A 13,738-nucleotide genomic window follows, 5' to 3' on the forward strand; every position below is an offset into this window, starting at 1 on the left:
GGCGACTCCCATTGTACACAAGCACTGGAAAGTCATGACTGCCAGTAGCAACCCAGTGTGATAATCATATGTGGTGGTGTGGATAAAAATCAATGATTTTTTTAAAAAAAATCAATTTGATTTAAATCTCAATTTATATCACAATTTAAATAAAAAAGAATTTTGTTGTTTATATTATTAAAATCCATTATAAAATTGTGATTTAATCAATTTGGTTAAAATAAAATCTACCCTGATATGTGGTGATCTGTAGCCATTCACAAGTCCACAAAGCACTGCTCATACAGACAATCTGAAAGGTTCAATATGATCCAACTATTTCAGCATGTAAATTGTTATAAAGCAGAAAACATGGAGTGCTTCCAAATCAGGTGAGATTATAAATGAATCAGAACAAATGTTCATGAAAAAGCATAAGATTGTCCCTCAGATGCTGGTTTAATTTGGGGTTGCTTTCTGAAGGGGAAGAGTTGGAAAGAAGATATGCCTCTAAAAGAAAATGTGTACTAACACAAGATGAGTTAAATACAAATCCATTAACTGACATTATTGGTATTTTGAAGTTAAATCTACAGCATACGTAAAAGGTAAAGGTTCCCCTTGACAATTTGTCCAGTCATGTCCGACTCTAAAGGGCGCTGCTCATCCCCATTTCCAAGCAGTAGAGCCAGCGTTTGTCCATAGACAGTTTCTGTGGTCACATGGCCAGCGTGAGTAGACATGGAACACCGTCACCTTCCCACCATGGTGGTACCTATTTATCTACTTGCATTTGCATGCTTTCAAACTGCTAGGTTGGCGGGAGCCTGGACAAGCAACAGGAGCTCACTCTGTCCTGTGGATTCGGTCTCAAGACTGTAGGTCTTCAGACCTTGCAAGCACAGAAGCTTCTGTGGTTTAACCCGCAGCGCCACCACGCCACCATCTACAGCATAGAGAAAAACAAAAATATCAAATCAGGCTCAATGCTTTTGAGTGACATATGTTTTCTGGTTCCTTTCACTCCCTGAATGGTGCTCATGATGGCATTTGGTGACGCTGACAATATTTATTTCTTTAACATATTTTAACCCACCATTCTCATTAAAAAGAACTCAAGGCGATTTACAAGACAGTATTTAAGTTAGCAACAATGAGTTTCCAAGACAAAAAAGACTGATGAATCCAATAGAAATACATAATTTGAGGATTCCAATGGAGTCTGTGGTTTCTTCTACACTAGGAAGCGGTCTATGTACCTTATTTTCAGGGTAGAAAGTATAAGTATGTAGATGCATGTGTTTGGACAACAGTTCTGAGAATTCTCCACACAGCAGAGCTGATGAGGGAATACTGGGAATCATAGGCTAAAAACGTAAGCCTGCATACCTCTTGTAGACACTGCTCAAACGCATATTGCAATTAGGAAACTCAAAAACAGATTTTAGCATCTTATAGTGGAACAAGTCTTCAAGGGAAAGTCATGTTCATGATTCTGGCTCCCCTCCAGTAACTATATCAGTCTGCTTGCACTCCATCATGACTAAACCACATAACCGAGCAATTTATCATTTTCCCCCCATCTCCCAGAAGCTACATATTCTAAATAAATTGGCAATTGGCAGCATGTCTCTTGGGAAACTAAGTCTACTTAAGTGGAATAATAAATGAATTTATTCCCAACTTCACACTATCCCTAATCCTGGGAGTTTATTAGTGGGCTAAAGGGGACATTTTTTTAGCTGGAACTGTTTAAACCTTGCCAACATTTACTTCCCATAATGCCCGGTGGGGGTTTGAAGAATTTATGGCACCTCACAACTGAAAAGGGACAGCTGTTTTATAGTACATGGCAGTTCCATATAAATGGGGCAGGGTGGAAGCCAGAAGACTCTCGTAAACCACTCAAGTGCAAGAGGGAATTTCAGAGATGCCAAATGCAATTGCTTAAGCTGAAATGCAGTCAGGTTGCATGAGCTAATTCCCCTTCTCATGTAAAGAAAGGAAAGTCTTCAACAGCTACGGTAACTGACAGCAACATCGACACTGTATCTAGAAGATAATTCTGGCAGCAGATAATTTGTTCCAACAATGGCACAACTCAGCTATATCAAGCAAAATCCAAAGAAACAAAAAAAAAATTCAGATATTTGCTGAAAGGCCACAATCAGGAATTAATCAGATATTACCCACACTGCAATATCACTACACACTACTAACTGGCCAGGTGCTGGAACAGCATAACATGTAACTACTGTCTCACCTAGGAATATGAAGTAAGCAGACTAGCATCTGGGGGTATATATCTGGATGATTAGCAGACAAGTACCGGTTTATATTTGCACCAAAAAGATAGTCCTAGCCTGAGCCACAAATTCTGCTAAGCCTCTCTCTGTTCGGTACCTGATGGACCAGGAGGTTGCAGTAAAAATAATAATAATAATAATAATAATAATAATAATAATAATAATAATAATAATAATAATAATAATAATAATAATAATAATAATAATAATAATAATAATAATAATAATAATAATAATAATTTTAGTATCTTAAGAGTGGAACAAAACAGCCTCCATACATTTGTGCTACACCCTTTAAAGCTGTCCACTTTGGCAGCCACAATGCCAGAAGTTAAAAGCCAGAGTTTAAGCACATGCTGCAGGTACTTGCTTTCCCCTCTCCTCAACCTTCCTCTGTTTAGATTGGTGCATAACCCCAAGTTCTCATATTATATGACAGAGAAAAATGCTCTTCCGTAACCACTTTCTCCAACTCCACATTGTTGGAACAAATTATCTGTTGCCAGCATTGTCTTCTAGAGACAAAGGCAATACTCAGCCTTTCCCCTGCTTTCCAGAGAGGCCATCTTGGCTTACTGGCTCTACTCCTATGACATCACACCAGCTAAACTGTGAAATTTAAAAAGCAACGTTTTCCCTCTCGTTCACTTCTGTCTAGGAAAGATTTATTTATTATTTTATTTATTTATTGAATTTATATCCCGCCCATCTAGTCAATAGACTACTCTGGGTGGCGTATAACATATAAAATAAACAATTTAAAATATAACAATAATGTAAGACATCATAATCAAACTGATTCAAGATGGAAAAGGTAAAAAGAGTAAATCAAGTAGTGGTTGGAGGGAAGTCCTGCCTAAACAGCCAGGTTTTCAGTTGGCTTTTAAAGATGCCCAACGAAGGGGCCATATGGATCTCCAGAGGGAGATTACAGTATTCCGAAGGCAGCCCGGTTTCTTGTTTTTTCCTTCCGGGCCTCCCTTGGCATTAGGCTCTTCAGCCTCACCTCCTGGCTAGATCGAGTGATACGGATAGAAAGATGGAAAGAAAATGCCTGCATGAAGCAGAAACAGAGACAACAGTAAAAGAGACAGCAACCATGTTCCACCTTTCTCCCCGTGAGATATTATCTGATAAATAACATCACATATGCAATGGACAACATTGCTAGATGTTCTGGGGACACATGGCTGCCACTGACAGGGTCTTTTGTACCCATATGTCCTCAATAAAAGACTTACATATGATCACATCACTGCCAATGATCCCCTGCCCTCTGCAAGTAGCAGCTGATGAATGAGGATAGGAGCAAACATATGCTGAACACAAAGTCACTGCACGTGCATTTCCTTTATCAGGTATCATCGGGGACATGCTGATCAATGGCAGCCGTGTGTTTCCTGTAATGCCCAGTTAGGCCCACAGTAGGGTACAACATCAACAGAACAACTCTTGAAAGAAGGGACACATACATAAAGAAGACTTTTACTTTGCCTCTGGTTCTTTCTCCAAGCTCTAAAAATACTCTGTCTTCCATCTCTGTATCTCCATTTTCCTCTAAAGCATTAAGAAGGCTTTAAAGTATTGGCAGACACTCCAGCTGCAATTCTTGAGAGTCAATGCTGAACTTCAGTGTTTTGATTTATTCAGTCATGGCAATTAGGTTAATGGCTGTTCACAGCATAGTGTGGTTCCTGTGGGAGCTGCCTTCTGACATAAGGCCATTCACATGACCCGTCTGTCTGCATGTAACCAAAGGCCTGTCACTGATATTACATCTGCCCTCTCTGCGCATAGTGGAAAATCCATGTTTCCCTCCCACTTCTTAAGCAAGCCACCTGCTCCTGGCCTTGATTAATGACAATTATGCGTTAAGACATTCTGGATAGTCTCTGATGGAATAATCAGTTTTTAATATCTCCAGGGCCATGAAGATCAGACATGCAGAATATTTCAATAAATAAGTCTTCTGGTGGTCCAGATAATATGTTATAAATGAGGAAGCCAAATGGGATAACCAGAATGGGCACTTTTCTTCTTATACTTGGATCTCAATTTTTTTGGAACCAACAAACTTTTGTTCAAACTTTTGTTGGTCCCACTTTTTTGCATCAACCTGGAGCCTCATTATCTCTAGCACCAGCATCAGAATTTGGCTGGTTATACACCCAACGGTATTCCAGTGAACAGCTGGTAATGCTTTTTGACGGATCAATGCAAGTGTTACTGCATTTGGGATGTAAAACTTTACATATTTCACTGGACAAAATTAAAGAAGTCTTGGCACATTTTTCACATTTTGGACTTTTTTTGTAAAAAAAAGATGTAGAAGTGGTTTCTTCTTGTTAGTGTTTTTTTTTGGGGGGGGGTGGTGGTGGTTTTTTTGCACAAAATACTTTTAAGGGAGAGGGGTTCATTTTAAAAAGCCCTGGTCTTTCCCTTCTCCTACAGGAATGAAAAATCTTGCAGCATTTGAAATTGTTTTCTTTCAGATATCTCAGTATATTAAGATATCCTTCCGCATCAAGGCCAAGAAAATCTCTGGCCCTGATGCCAAAGTACGAAATGGGGAAAATTGAATCCAACAGCTCCAACAGGATCTCTATGCAACTCTGGGCTAAGTCTCAGTTGGGGACCTGTGGTTCTAAAGATGCTGATGAACTGTTAGTCCCAACATCAGCCAACATCTTGTTAAAAGGCCAACATCTGAAGGCCTACAGGCTCCCCAGCCTCACTGCAAGGGAAATGGTCAAAGGCTAGATGTGGTGCTTCATTAGCACTGTGGCCAGTTGGTAGAAAAGGGCACAATGTACTAACCCCATATTGCAGCCCTTAGAGCATTTCCTAGCCTCCCTCCCTAGTCAGAAAGTCAACTACAACTGCATTTGTGGCGGTGTGCTCTGGGGCAAGACAGACTCTCCTAGAGCCTAGTACTAGTGAGCATGTTTCATCCCAGTGCAGTGCCATTTTGTAACACATCCTGGCAGATATCAAATTAAGAACACCCAAAGATAAATGAAAGAGATTTTCCAGCCTGGGCTATGAAGCCAAGGGTTCTACAAACATGCTCTATCGGATGTTCTTATATATTGAATATATAACATAAACCTGACAACCACATATAAGATCTGTTTCCTTATCTAGCTACCACCTATAAACTACATTCCAGGTTAAGGTATATCAAGAGGACAGAAATGAGCTGGAGAGAAGGAAGTCTGAACATACCATAAACTACTAGGGTCACATGGCTTCACGAAGACTTTGGGATTAAAATGGGTACAATGGCCAAATCCTGTTTTCCTTCTAGACCTATGGCAATCAGATTCTCTCATGGAATACAGGTACTGCCATTTCAGTTTAGGGGATTAACATAACAATGTGAAGCCACTCACTGACATTAATAATACCTTGATTCAATACTCTAATCACTCATATTTTGCTGTATATTTGAAGTAAGTCCAACTATCCATTCAAATCCCAATATCAAAGGCAGGGCCGTTGGATATACAAAGGAGCAATACATGTAATAAGTACCTGAGTTTGTGGGGTGCGATAGAAAGATAGATAACCAGTTCGGCTTGGGAATTCCCCCCTTTCTTCTATTTCCTAAATTACTAATACTAATTATTAATTATATGCCATCAAATTGATCCTGAATTATGGCAACACTTACAGGTAGATTCTTATGGTCCTTTGAATTGTTCAACCTGCTCAAGATCACGAAAGTGGCAGAATGTTTAACTGCATCAATTATGCACACACTGGATGATCTTGGCTGCCCCTTCTGAGAGACACAGTTGTGATCTGAACTCACAGACAAGGTTCCCTATAAGTTGGATTCGCACATCTCTGCCTTCCTGCATGTAGCTGTCTTCCTCATCCATGCATCAATTATGTTAGTTTCCGGTCATGACACAACCCTGCATGCGGGGGGGGGTGTCACACATGCACACAGTGGGAAAGTCACATGAGAGAAAGAGAGCCCCACCCAGCATAGCAAAAAAATTAGAGGGTACATTGATGCCAGGCATTTCCAAACATTTATTTATTAATTGATTGAAATGGAAATTTGTTTACTTGTTCCTTGTTCTTGGATGCCAGTTAATCAGTGTTTCCCTCTGACACACAATGGGAGTGACACAAAGGATTCCTTCCATAATGACAACCAACACATCTCCATAAATGAAAGCAATCATAAGGGGTTGTGATGATCAGATTTGCACTATCTCTTGCACCCCTTTTAAATGGATTTCCTGATACAATAAACAGTATTTTTCTGTTTTCACCTAAATATGACTTTTCAAAAATAGCCGAGCTCAGCACCAGTTTGCTGCACTCGGCTAGGATAAATATAAAATAATATTACAAGGATGTACAAGAATTCTTCCTGCCTCTGAAAATAACAAAGCAAACTCACTATCTTGCTGATGAAGTCTCCTTCCAGTAGATCATATGACACTATGACACAGATGCATCAAATACTCCAAATGGACATCTGGACTCATTTGTATGAGCTGCACCCATGGCCGACAGTCACTTGACTCTCAACTAGAGAAAGAAGCACCGTTTGGCTCTCAAAATGTTTGAAAAGTTTCACAGGGTGAGTGGTAATTGAAAGATCTTCACACCTGTTCATGAGACATGTTCAGAGAGTTGGGCTAAGCCCTTGCGCATCAAAGCACATTTCTCTCTCAAGCACTGCGTGTTACAGATGCTCTAGCTTGGCTCCACTACATGCCACACATGCTTGTATTCCAATGCAGATCCACCCTCCTAATGCTGACCCTCAAGTGTAATCCAATCATGGGCAACAATGCCCTGTTGGTCCCCATACCAACAGCATGCCAGTCATTGCCAGCCTTGGAGTCTGGCTTGACTCTTTCCATAACTAATCCATGCTTATCTGTGGCAAATGAGAAATGGCAGGGGAAGGATGGAAAGCTGAAGAGTGGGTGTAAAAATAAAACTGGCATGGAAGAAATTGGAAGAGCATTCACTGGGGGAAAAGAAACAGCTCTATCAGATTCCATCTAATTCAACAACTATATTATCAGACATCTTCCATTAATGTGAAAAACCCAAAAGATTTTTGGAACCAGAGACAGAACATCCAAATGGTACTTCACTCATGATGATAACAAATGTCACAATAACCCAACTGAAAATTTACTATGCATGAATAGTAGCACCTCCACCACACCCTCCCCAAACTCAGCCGTCCGAAGCTAGGGGCATCCCTGTCTGATAGGCCTGGCAGCAAACAAGGGAACGGTGATGGTTCATTTGCATAACATGGGGATGATCCTTCTATGAATGCTCTGTTAGTTCAAGAACAAGACTTGTAAAATATAGGTACCAAGGTCCTTTTTATCTTCAGCCTGGACCAAGCTTTATAGCCCATGATGTCCAAGCTTTTTAAGGATTCAAACCTGAATGCTGCCAATGTGCCTTTCCACAGATAACTCGTGCACTGGGTACCCAATGCATTCCTGACTGGAAAGTAAATAAGCTCCAAGACTTATCTAAATCAGCATTCTGTTCAAGTAGTGCAAGATACACAATCAAGACATGATCACAACAGCATCTTCTAACAGCGTGACATTTGTCCTCCGGCAACCGATACGTGGAAACAAACTCCTTCTGGTATGTTGGAGGGGGCCCTCCCCAAGGTTGTTAAGCTGTTATCTGTTCTTCAGGGCACAGCATCATCTCCTGGCTCAGGACGCAGCTGCTGGAAAAGCTACCCATTCTTCCTCTTTCTCATAGAGATAGAGAGCTAACTTCAAAGCCTTTCTTTGGCCAATCCTAATGGGCATTATGTAACCATTATCCTATTTATATACTATCAACAATTTGTAAGGTTAATAAAGAGGTGTGTGTGGAGGACTCTGCTGGTGGACATCTCTCTGTGTGACTGACTTCTTTGCTCTCTCTCTAAAACTAATTGCTTTCTATCTTCGGTGATTACCTAAACTATCAGCCTTCTCATTTCGTGATCGCTACACTGGTACCCATGATAATCCACTGTCATTGTGAGTAGCAACCATTAATAATCTTATTGTGCATGAGACCTATTCTTATTGTGCATGGTGAGTGGAAGATACAGTGCATCAACATATGGAGAGCTACACTTAGGCCACTACTGATCAAGAGAAGAAGTGATGAAGCCCTAACCAACATTCACAAAATGTAATTTCCATCCTCATACTCTACCACTGCTGCTTATGTTGCAATCCTAGGCATGGATCTCTGGAAGAAAGTAGACACAACATGGTTCAGAACAGATATGTAAAGGGTTACATTTTGAATGGGTTCAATCGGTGCTACATTCACTCACATGCTACATTCACTCTTATTCTCACCTGCCGCTTCCCTGCTCAATTCAATGCACAGAAGCAATGAAATGAGCTGCACAAATATCTCTGTACTTTGTAGACGCCTGTAAAGTACTGCCACCTGCTGGAAATAAATGCCCCATTTCATATGCACTCTTCTCTTTAAGGTAGGGGGCAAAAGTGGCAAAGTTCACAAATAAAAGGCATTTACAAACATGGTTCCTTGTGACCTTTCGCAAATGAGGAAAATCCTATAACAGGTCCCCAAGGGCAGAACACAATGAAAAGTTCAGCAGGCAAAACATTTCACTAGCTAGTGGTGGCTGATACTCGTAGTAGTTTTGGGGGGATGCACAGCAGACAATGGTGGGTGGACCCACAGGAGGTGCTCTGTGATGATCTCCCGCTGCCTCTTTCTCCCGTACACATTTGCATAGACTCTGAATTTATCAAAAGGGGGACAGAACCCAGTCCTAAATCCTCCTCACTGGGGTAAGACAGCAAAGAAAAACGGGCAGGATAGACATGGGCAGGGCCATGCCTACTTCCTCTGGTGGACCAGCTATTCCTTTTTTCCACAATGGATAACAGGCTGATTGAAAGAACTGCAGAGGAGGCACAATAATTAGCTCACACGCAGCGCATCATCTGGATTTTCTTCTTTGGGCAACAAAATGTCGGGGGATGTCTTTGATGGCGAAACATTTAAACTAAAGGAAAAATGTTATTTTTACCCCCTTTTTCTGAGCAAGCTGCAAGCTGTGCAAGTGCAAAGCTGAATATGTTGGGGGGGGGACTTTGCTACACATGAATCATGACCAGATAACTGCGTTCCAGCTTTTCAAGCTCAGAGGTTACTGTAACAGGCTCTACCAGGGGCGTTTGGAAATCTCAACAGCTTCAGGATACAGCAGGTGGACTCCTGGCCAGAGCTGGATACAGAGACAATAAAACTCCTTGTTACAATTGCTTCACCGACTACTGATTCTTTTACAGTAGATGAAAAATTCAAAGGGCTAGTTCTAACCTATAAAGCCCTAAATGACTGGCGTCCTCACTATTTAAGATATCGCTCCATTTCAGCCTCACTGGGTTTTAAGGTCTTCAGGGGAGGCCTCTCCCTTGGTCCCACCAACCTCCCAGACACACTTGGGGAAGACACAGGAGGCCTTTCCCAGCCTTTTCAGTGGATGCTCCTAAGCTGTGGAGCTCCTTGCCTGACACGCTGGCCTTCTTGGAGCTGGCCTTCCACCAGCAGGCAAAGACATTTCTTTTCAGCCAGGCTTTTAACATGCATAGTATCACAAAGAAAAGATTTTTAAAGGGGAATTGTCTTTTTCTAAAGTGTTTTTAAATTGTTTTATGGGAGTTTTATTTAGAACCTTTTAATACTCAGTATGCTTGGTTATCTTTTAATAGTGTGATTCATTAAAATTGCAATTGTTTTAGTACCTCTGATTTTAAAATATTTCTAAGCCACACTGAGTCCCTCTACAGGCAGAAAGACGGGACAGAAATTAAAGTAAGAGACACACAAACACCTGAAAGTGCCGACCCTTCGTGCAAGTGATTATGACAGAAAGCCCAGGACCAACCTAAGGCATTTTGCTCTTGGGGATAAGACAGAACCCCTGCATTCCATCTACAAAAGTTGAATGATTTTGACACTAGCAACAGGCTAGGGCTCTACTAGACCTGACAGGAGCGAGCCAGATGGAGGAGGTGAATCCACTGTCATTCAAAAGAAAGGGGTGGCTAAAAGATTCAGCGCATTGTAGTAAAAAAAAAAGCTCACAAGTATTTTAATTAATCTTTAAGATGCCACAATACTTTCCCCTTTCTTTGTTTATTAGTGCTATTTTTAAAACTGAAGAGTTCTTCCAACAACTATGAAAAGTAATCCATAATAAACAAGTTACACTTTTGTATCAGATTATGAAAGAGATCAGGGGGAAGATGTTTGACTATATGTGAGGCAGAAGGCGAGAGGGATGCCCCACTCGCTGGACAGCCATCCCTCCACCACAACAAGAATAAGGAGAGTCCCCAGCCAGCACCAGAACCTGCGGCAGAAGCTCAGCAAGGGACAGAAATAGGGGAGTTGACTGAGAACTTGCAGGGTGTGACAATGAGAGAGATCCAGGAGGAAAAGGCAGGAAAAGAGATGAAAAAGAGGGTGCAGTTTGAGGCAGGAACAAGGGAGTTAAAAAGGAAGGAGAGTTGTCAGCAGGCTGGGAATGGGTGTGGATGGAGGACCCCTGGACAGGATGCTGGGAAAGGCTGAGTGTGCCTAAAGAGGAGGAAGATTACAGAAGAAGGGAGGTTCCCCCCAGACCCTCTTATTGGGGAGAAGGCGAGGCGAGAGAGTGGAGCAGGAGGTTGAGAGAAGAGAAGGAAAGACTAGAGAGAGAAAGGAGAGAGAGGCCAGAATGGAGAATAAGAGAGATGAGGAAGAAGTACAGGGAGGACCCTGGGAGGATCGAGACCCCAAGAGATGAACCCTGTGGCAACCTGTTCCTGTTTGAAGATTGGAGACCCCTTCTGGACCTGTTAGCAGAAGGAGAAAAAACACATAATCATGTCACAGATGACACTTGTTTATTGTTAAATGCACCAATAAATCTTTCACCTATTTTGAAGAAACAAAAATCTATTGATTTCTTTGGACTGAAAGAGGAGCCTAAAGTTGAACCCTCACACTGTATCTTGTCAACAAAGCACAACATGCTGTGCTACACATGAAAAACTGCTTTGAGAAGGCCTATCAGAATCAAATATTCGCTTTCTCATGATTTGGACCATTTTGGAATGCCTTCATGTTAATGGATGGTGTGCTCACCTATGTACACTTACTGAGTAATTCCCACCATGTTCAACAGGACCACAAATTCATACCTAATTGAAGAAAGGAAAGAGCTCATTTGAAATTATAAAATCTATTCAGAGAAAAGAGTTGGCAATCCTATGCACATTCCCTGGTATAAAGCTCCACTGAACATTTGCTTGCAAGTAAAAACACAAAGGATCATGTCAATTTTCTGCCTCAAACGTTCTCTTTAAGAGAATACAGAAATTAATGCCTTTTTTTCCTTTAAAAGCAGTTAGAGCACAAAGCAGAAACATCACCTTGCCAACAAAGGTCTACATAGTCAAAGCTATGTTTTTTCCAGTAGTGATGTATGGAAGGAAGAGCTGGACCATAAAGAAGGCTGACCGCTGAAGAATTGATGCTTTTAAATTGTGGTGCTGGAGGAGACTCTTGAGAGTCCCCTGGACTGCAAGGAGAACAATTTTCCATTCTGAAGGAAATCAACCCTGAGTGCTCACTGGAAGGACAGATCCTGAAGCTGAGGCTCCAGTACTTTGGCCATCTAATGAGAAGAAAAGACTCCCTGGAAAAGACCCTGATGTTGGGAAAGAGTGAAGGCAAGAGGAGAAGGGAATGACAGAGGACGAGATGGTTGGACAGTGTCTGCGAAGCGACCAACATGAATTTGACAACACTTTGGGAGGCAGTGGAAGACAGAAGCGCCTGGCATGCTCTGATCCTTGGGGTCTGATCCTTGACTTAACAACTAAACAACAACAAAAGCACAATTACCCAGTATAATGTAATAGATAGAGTGACAGACTAAGACTCAAGAGACCTCAGTTTGAATCCCTGCTCAACCCTTTGCTGGGGGTTTAGAACTAGCAAAACCACTCCTTAAATATCTCATTTACCTTGAAAGCTCCATTAGGACTGTTGTAGGTCAGTTTTAACTTGATAGCATATAACTAACAATGCATATTTAGGTTATATCTCTCTAAGTTTATGTATTTTTCAATTTCTTTAAGATCTTCTCCTTAGCGTTTTCTTGAAGATATGGTATGCCATGAGGTAAGGATCATTTGTGGGAAATGGAGACAACTGGGAAAGCAGAAAATGGAAATTTCTCTTTTCTTGGGTCCTCTGCTGCTGTGATGTCCGGTTCAATATTTGCCTAGAAATGCCATTTACCTTTGTCAGATTTACTGGTGGGTAAATAAATGTGCATGTGGCTGCAGTTTCAGACGGCAATTCTATGCACACTTACCTGGAAGGACGTTCACTGCACACAGTGGAACGTTTTTCCAGGTAAACTTGTAGAAGTGCACTCCTATTTTAAATTTCTAGCATTACCCCGCACACGACACTCAGAAGCAAGCCTCGCTGGATTTGTTTCACACGATAGCTCAATAAGTTGTAGTAGGAGTCAGGAGTTCGATTCCTCATGTGGTTCCTAGGAGAAGAGCCAGCCTGCACTGCCTCGGGGAAGTTGCACAATCCCACAGCACCCTCAAGAGAACACCATCTCGATTATTTGGAAACCCGGGCAAGGGTCGCTATGCTTTGACAGCATAGTACAAGTTATTATCACATTGCAAACAGGACTTGCAGCTCATGGCCCCACCCACTGGGGGGGCGGAGCAAGTCCCGTCCCCGCCCCCATCCTCGCCCGACCCGCGCAACGTTCCACCTACCCTGCTCCGTGCACGACAATGCAGCGCTTCTCTCCGGCCCCGCGGAGCTGAGCGACAATGGCCGCCGCCTTCCGCAGCGACGCCCCCTTCAGCGTCTCCAGCTGGTCCTTCTGCGTCAAGGCGCTCCCTCCGAGTTTCAGGATACAGTCCACTCCGGCCATCGCGCTGGAGCAAACTCCCCCCCCCCAGCAAAAGTCCCACCTTCCGTCCCGCCCCGGCCTTTCCGGCCTGCACCGTTAACCCGTCACACGCCAACCTGAAGCGGACAGGGGCAATCTTGCGCCCTGGGAGAGCTGCCGCTAATGAACGTGGGAAATAAGCGTGACGTGTTTTGTGCGCATTTTCCCCCCAATCTTAACGTTTTGTTCCCCCACTTTCCTGTATCCTCCCATCAGGCAGTGTTTTGAGTGAAACAAGGATGCCTCGTTCTCTCGCGAAACCAAGGGGGGGGGGAGAGAGAGAGAGAGAAATTAGGGAGGAAAACAGGGTGGGGTATTTTTCCCCAACACCGTCCCCCCCTGAAAAATGCAAAAAAAAAAAAAAAAAAGGAACGTGGAATTTTTTTTAAAACAATGATGAATATATCTATGACATGGTATTCAAACTATGGAACAT

At 42.3% G+C, this 13,738-nt stretch overlaps 1 protein-coding gene across 1 annotated transcript in view; it reads right to left on the minus strand.

Moving 5' to 3' along the window:
• LOC110073401 (uncharacterized) overlaps positions 1-13,335 on the minus strand; it is a 38,751-nt gene extending 25,416 nt beyond the window's left edge. The window contains exon 1 of the mRNA XM_020782581.3: positions 13,124-13,335. Coding sequence (XP_020638240.3) covers positions 13,124-13,284 — 161 coding nt within the window. The 5' untranslated portion in view covers positions 13,285-13,335. The remainder of the gene's footprint in view (positions 1-13,123) is intronic.
• Positions 13,336-13,738: the final 403 nt, after the last annotated feature.

This window comes from Pogona vitticeps, chromosome 4 (assembly GCF_051106095.1).
Source record: "Pogona vitticeps strain Pit_001003342236 chromosome 4, PviZW2.1, whole genome shotgun sequence".
NCBI lineage: Eukaryota > Metazoa > Chordata > Lepidosauria > Squamata > Agamidae > Pogona > Pogona vitticeps.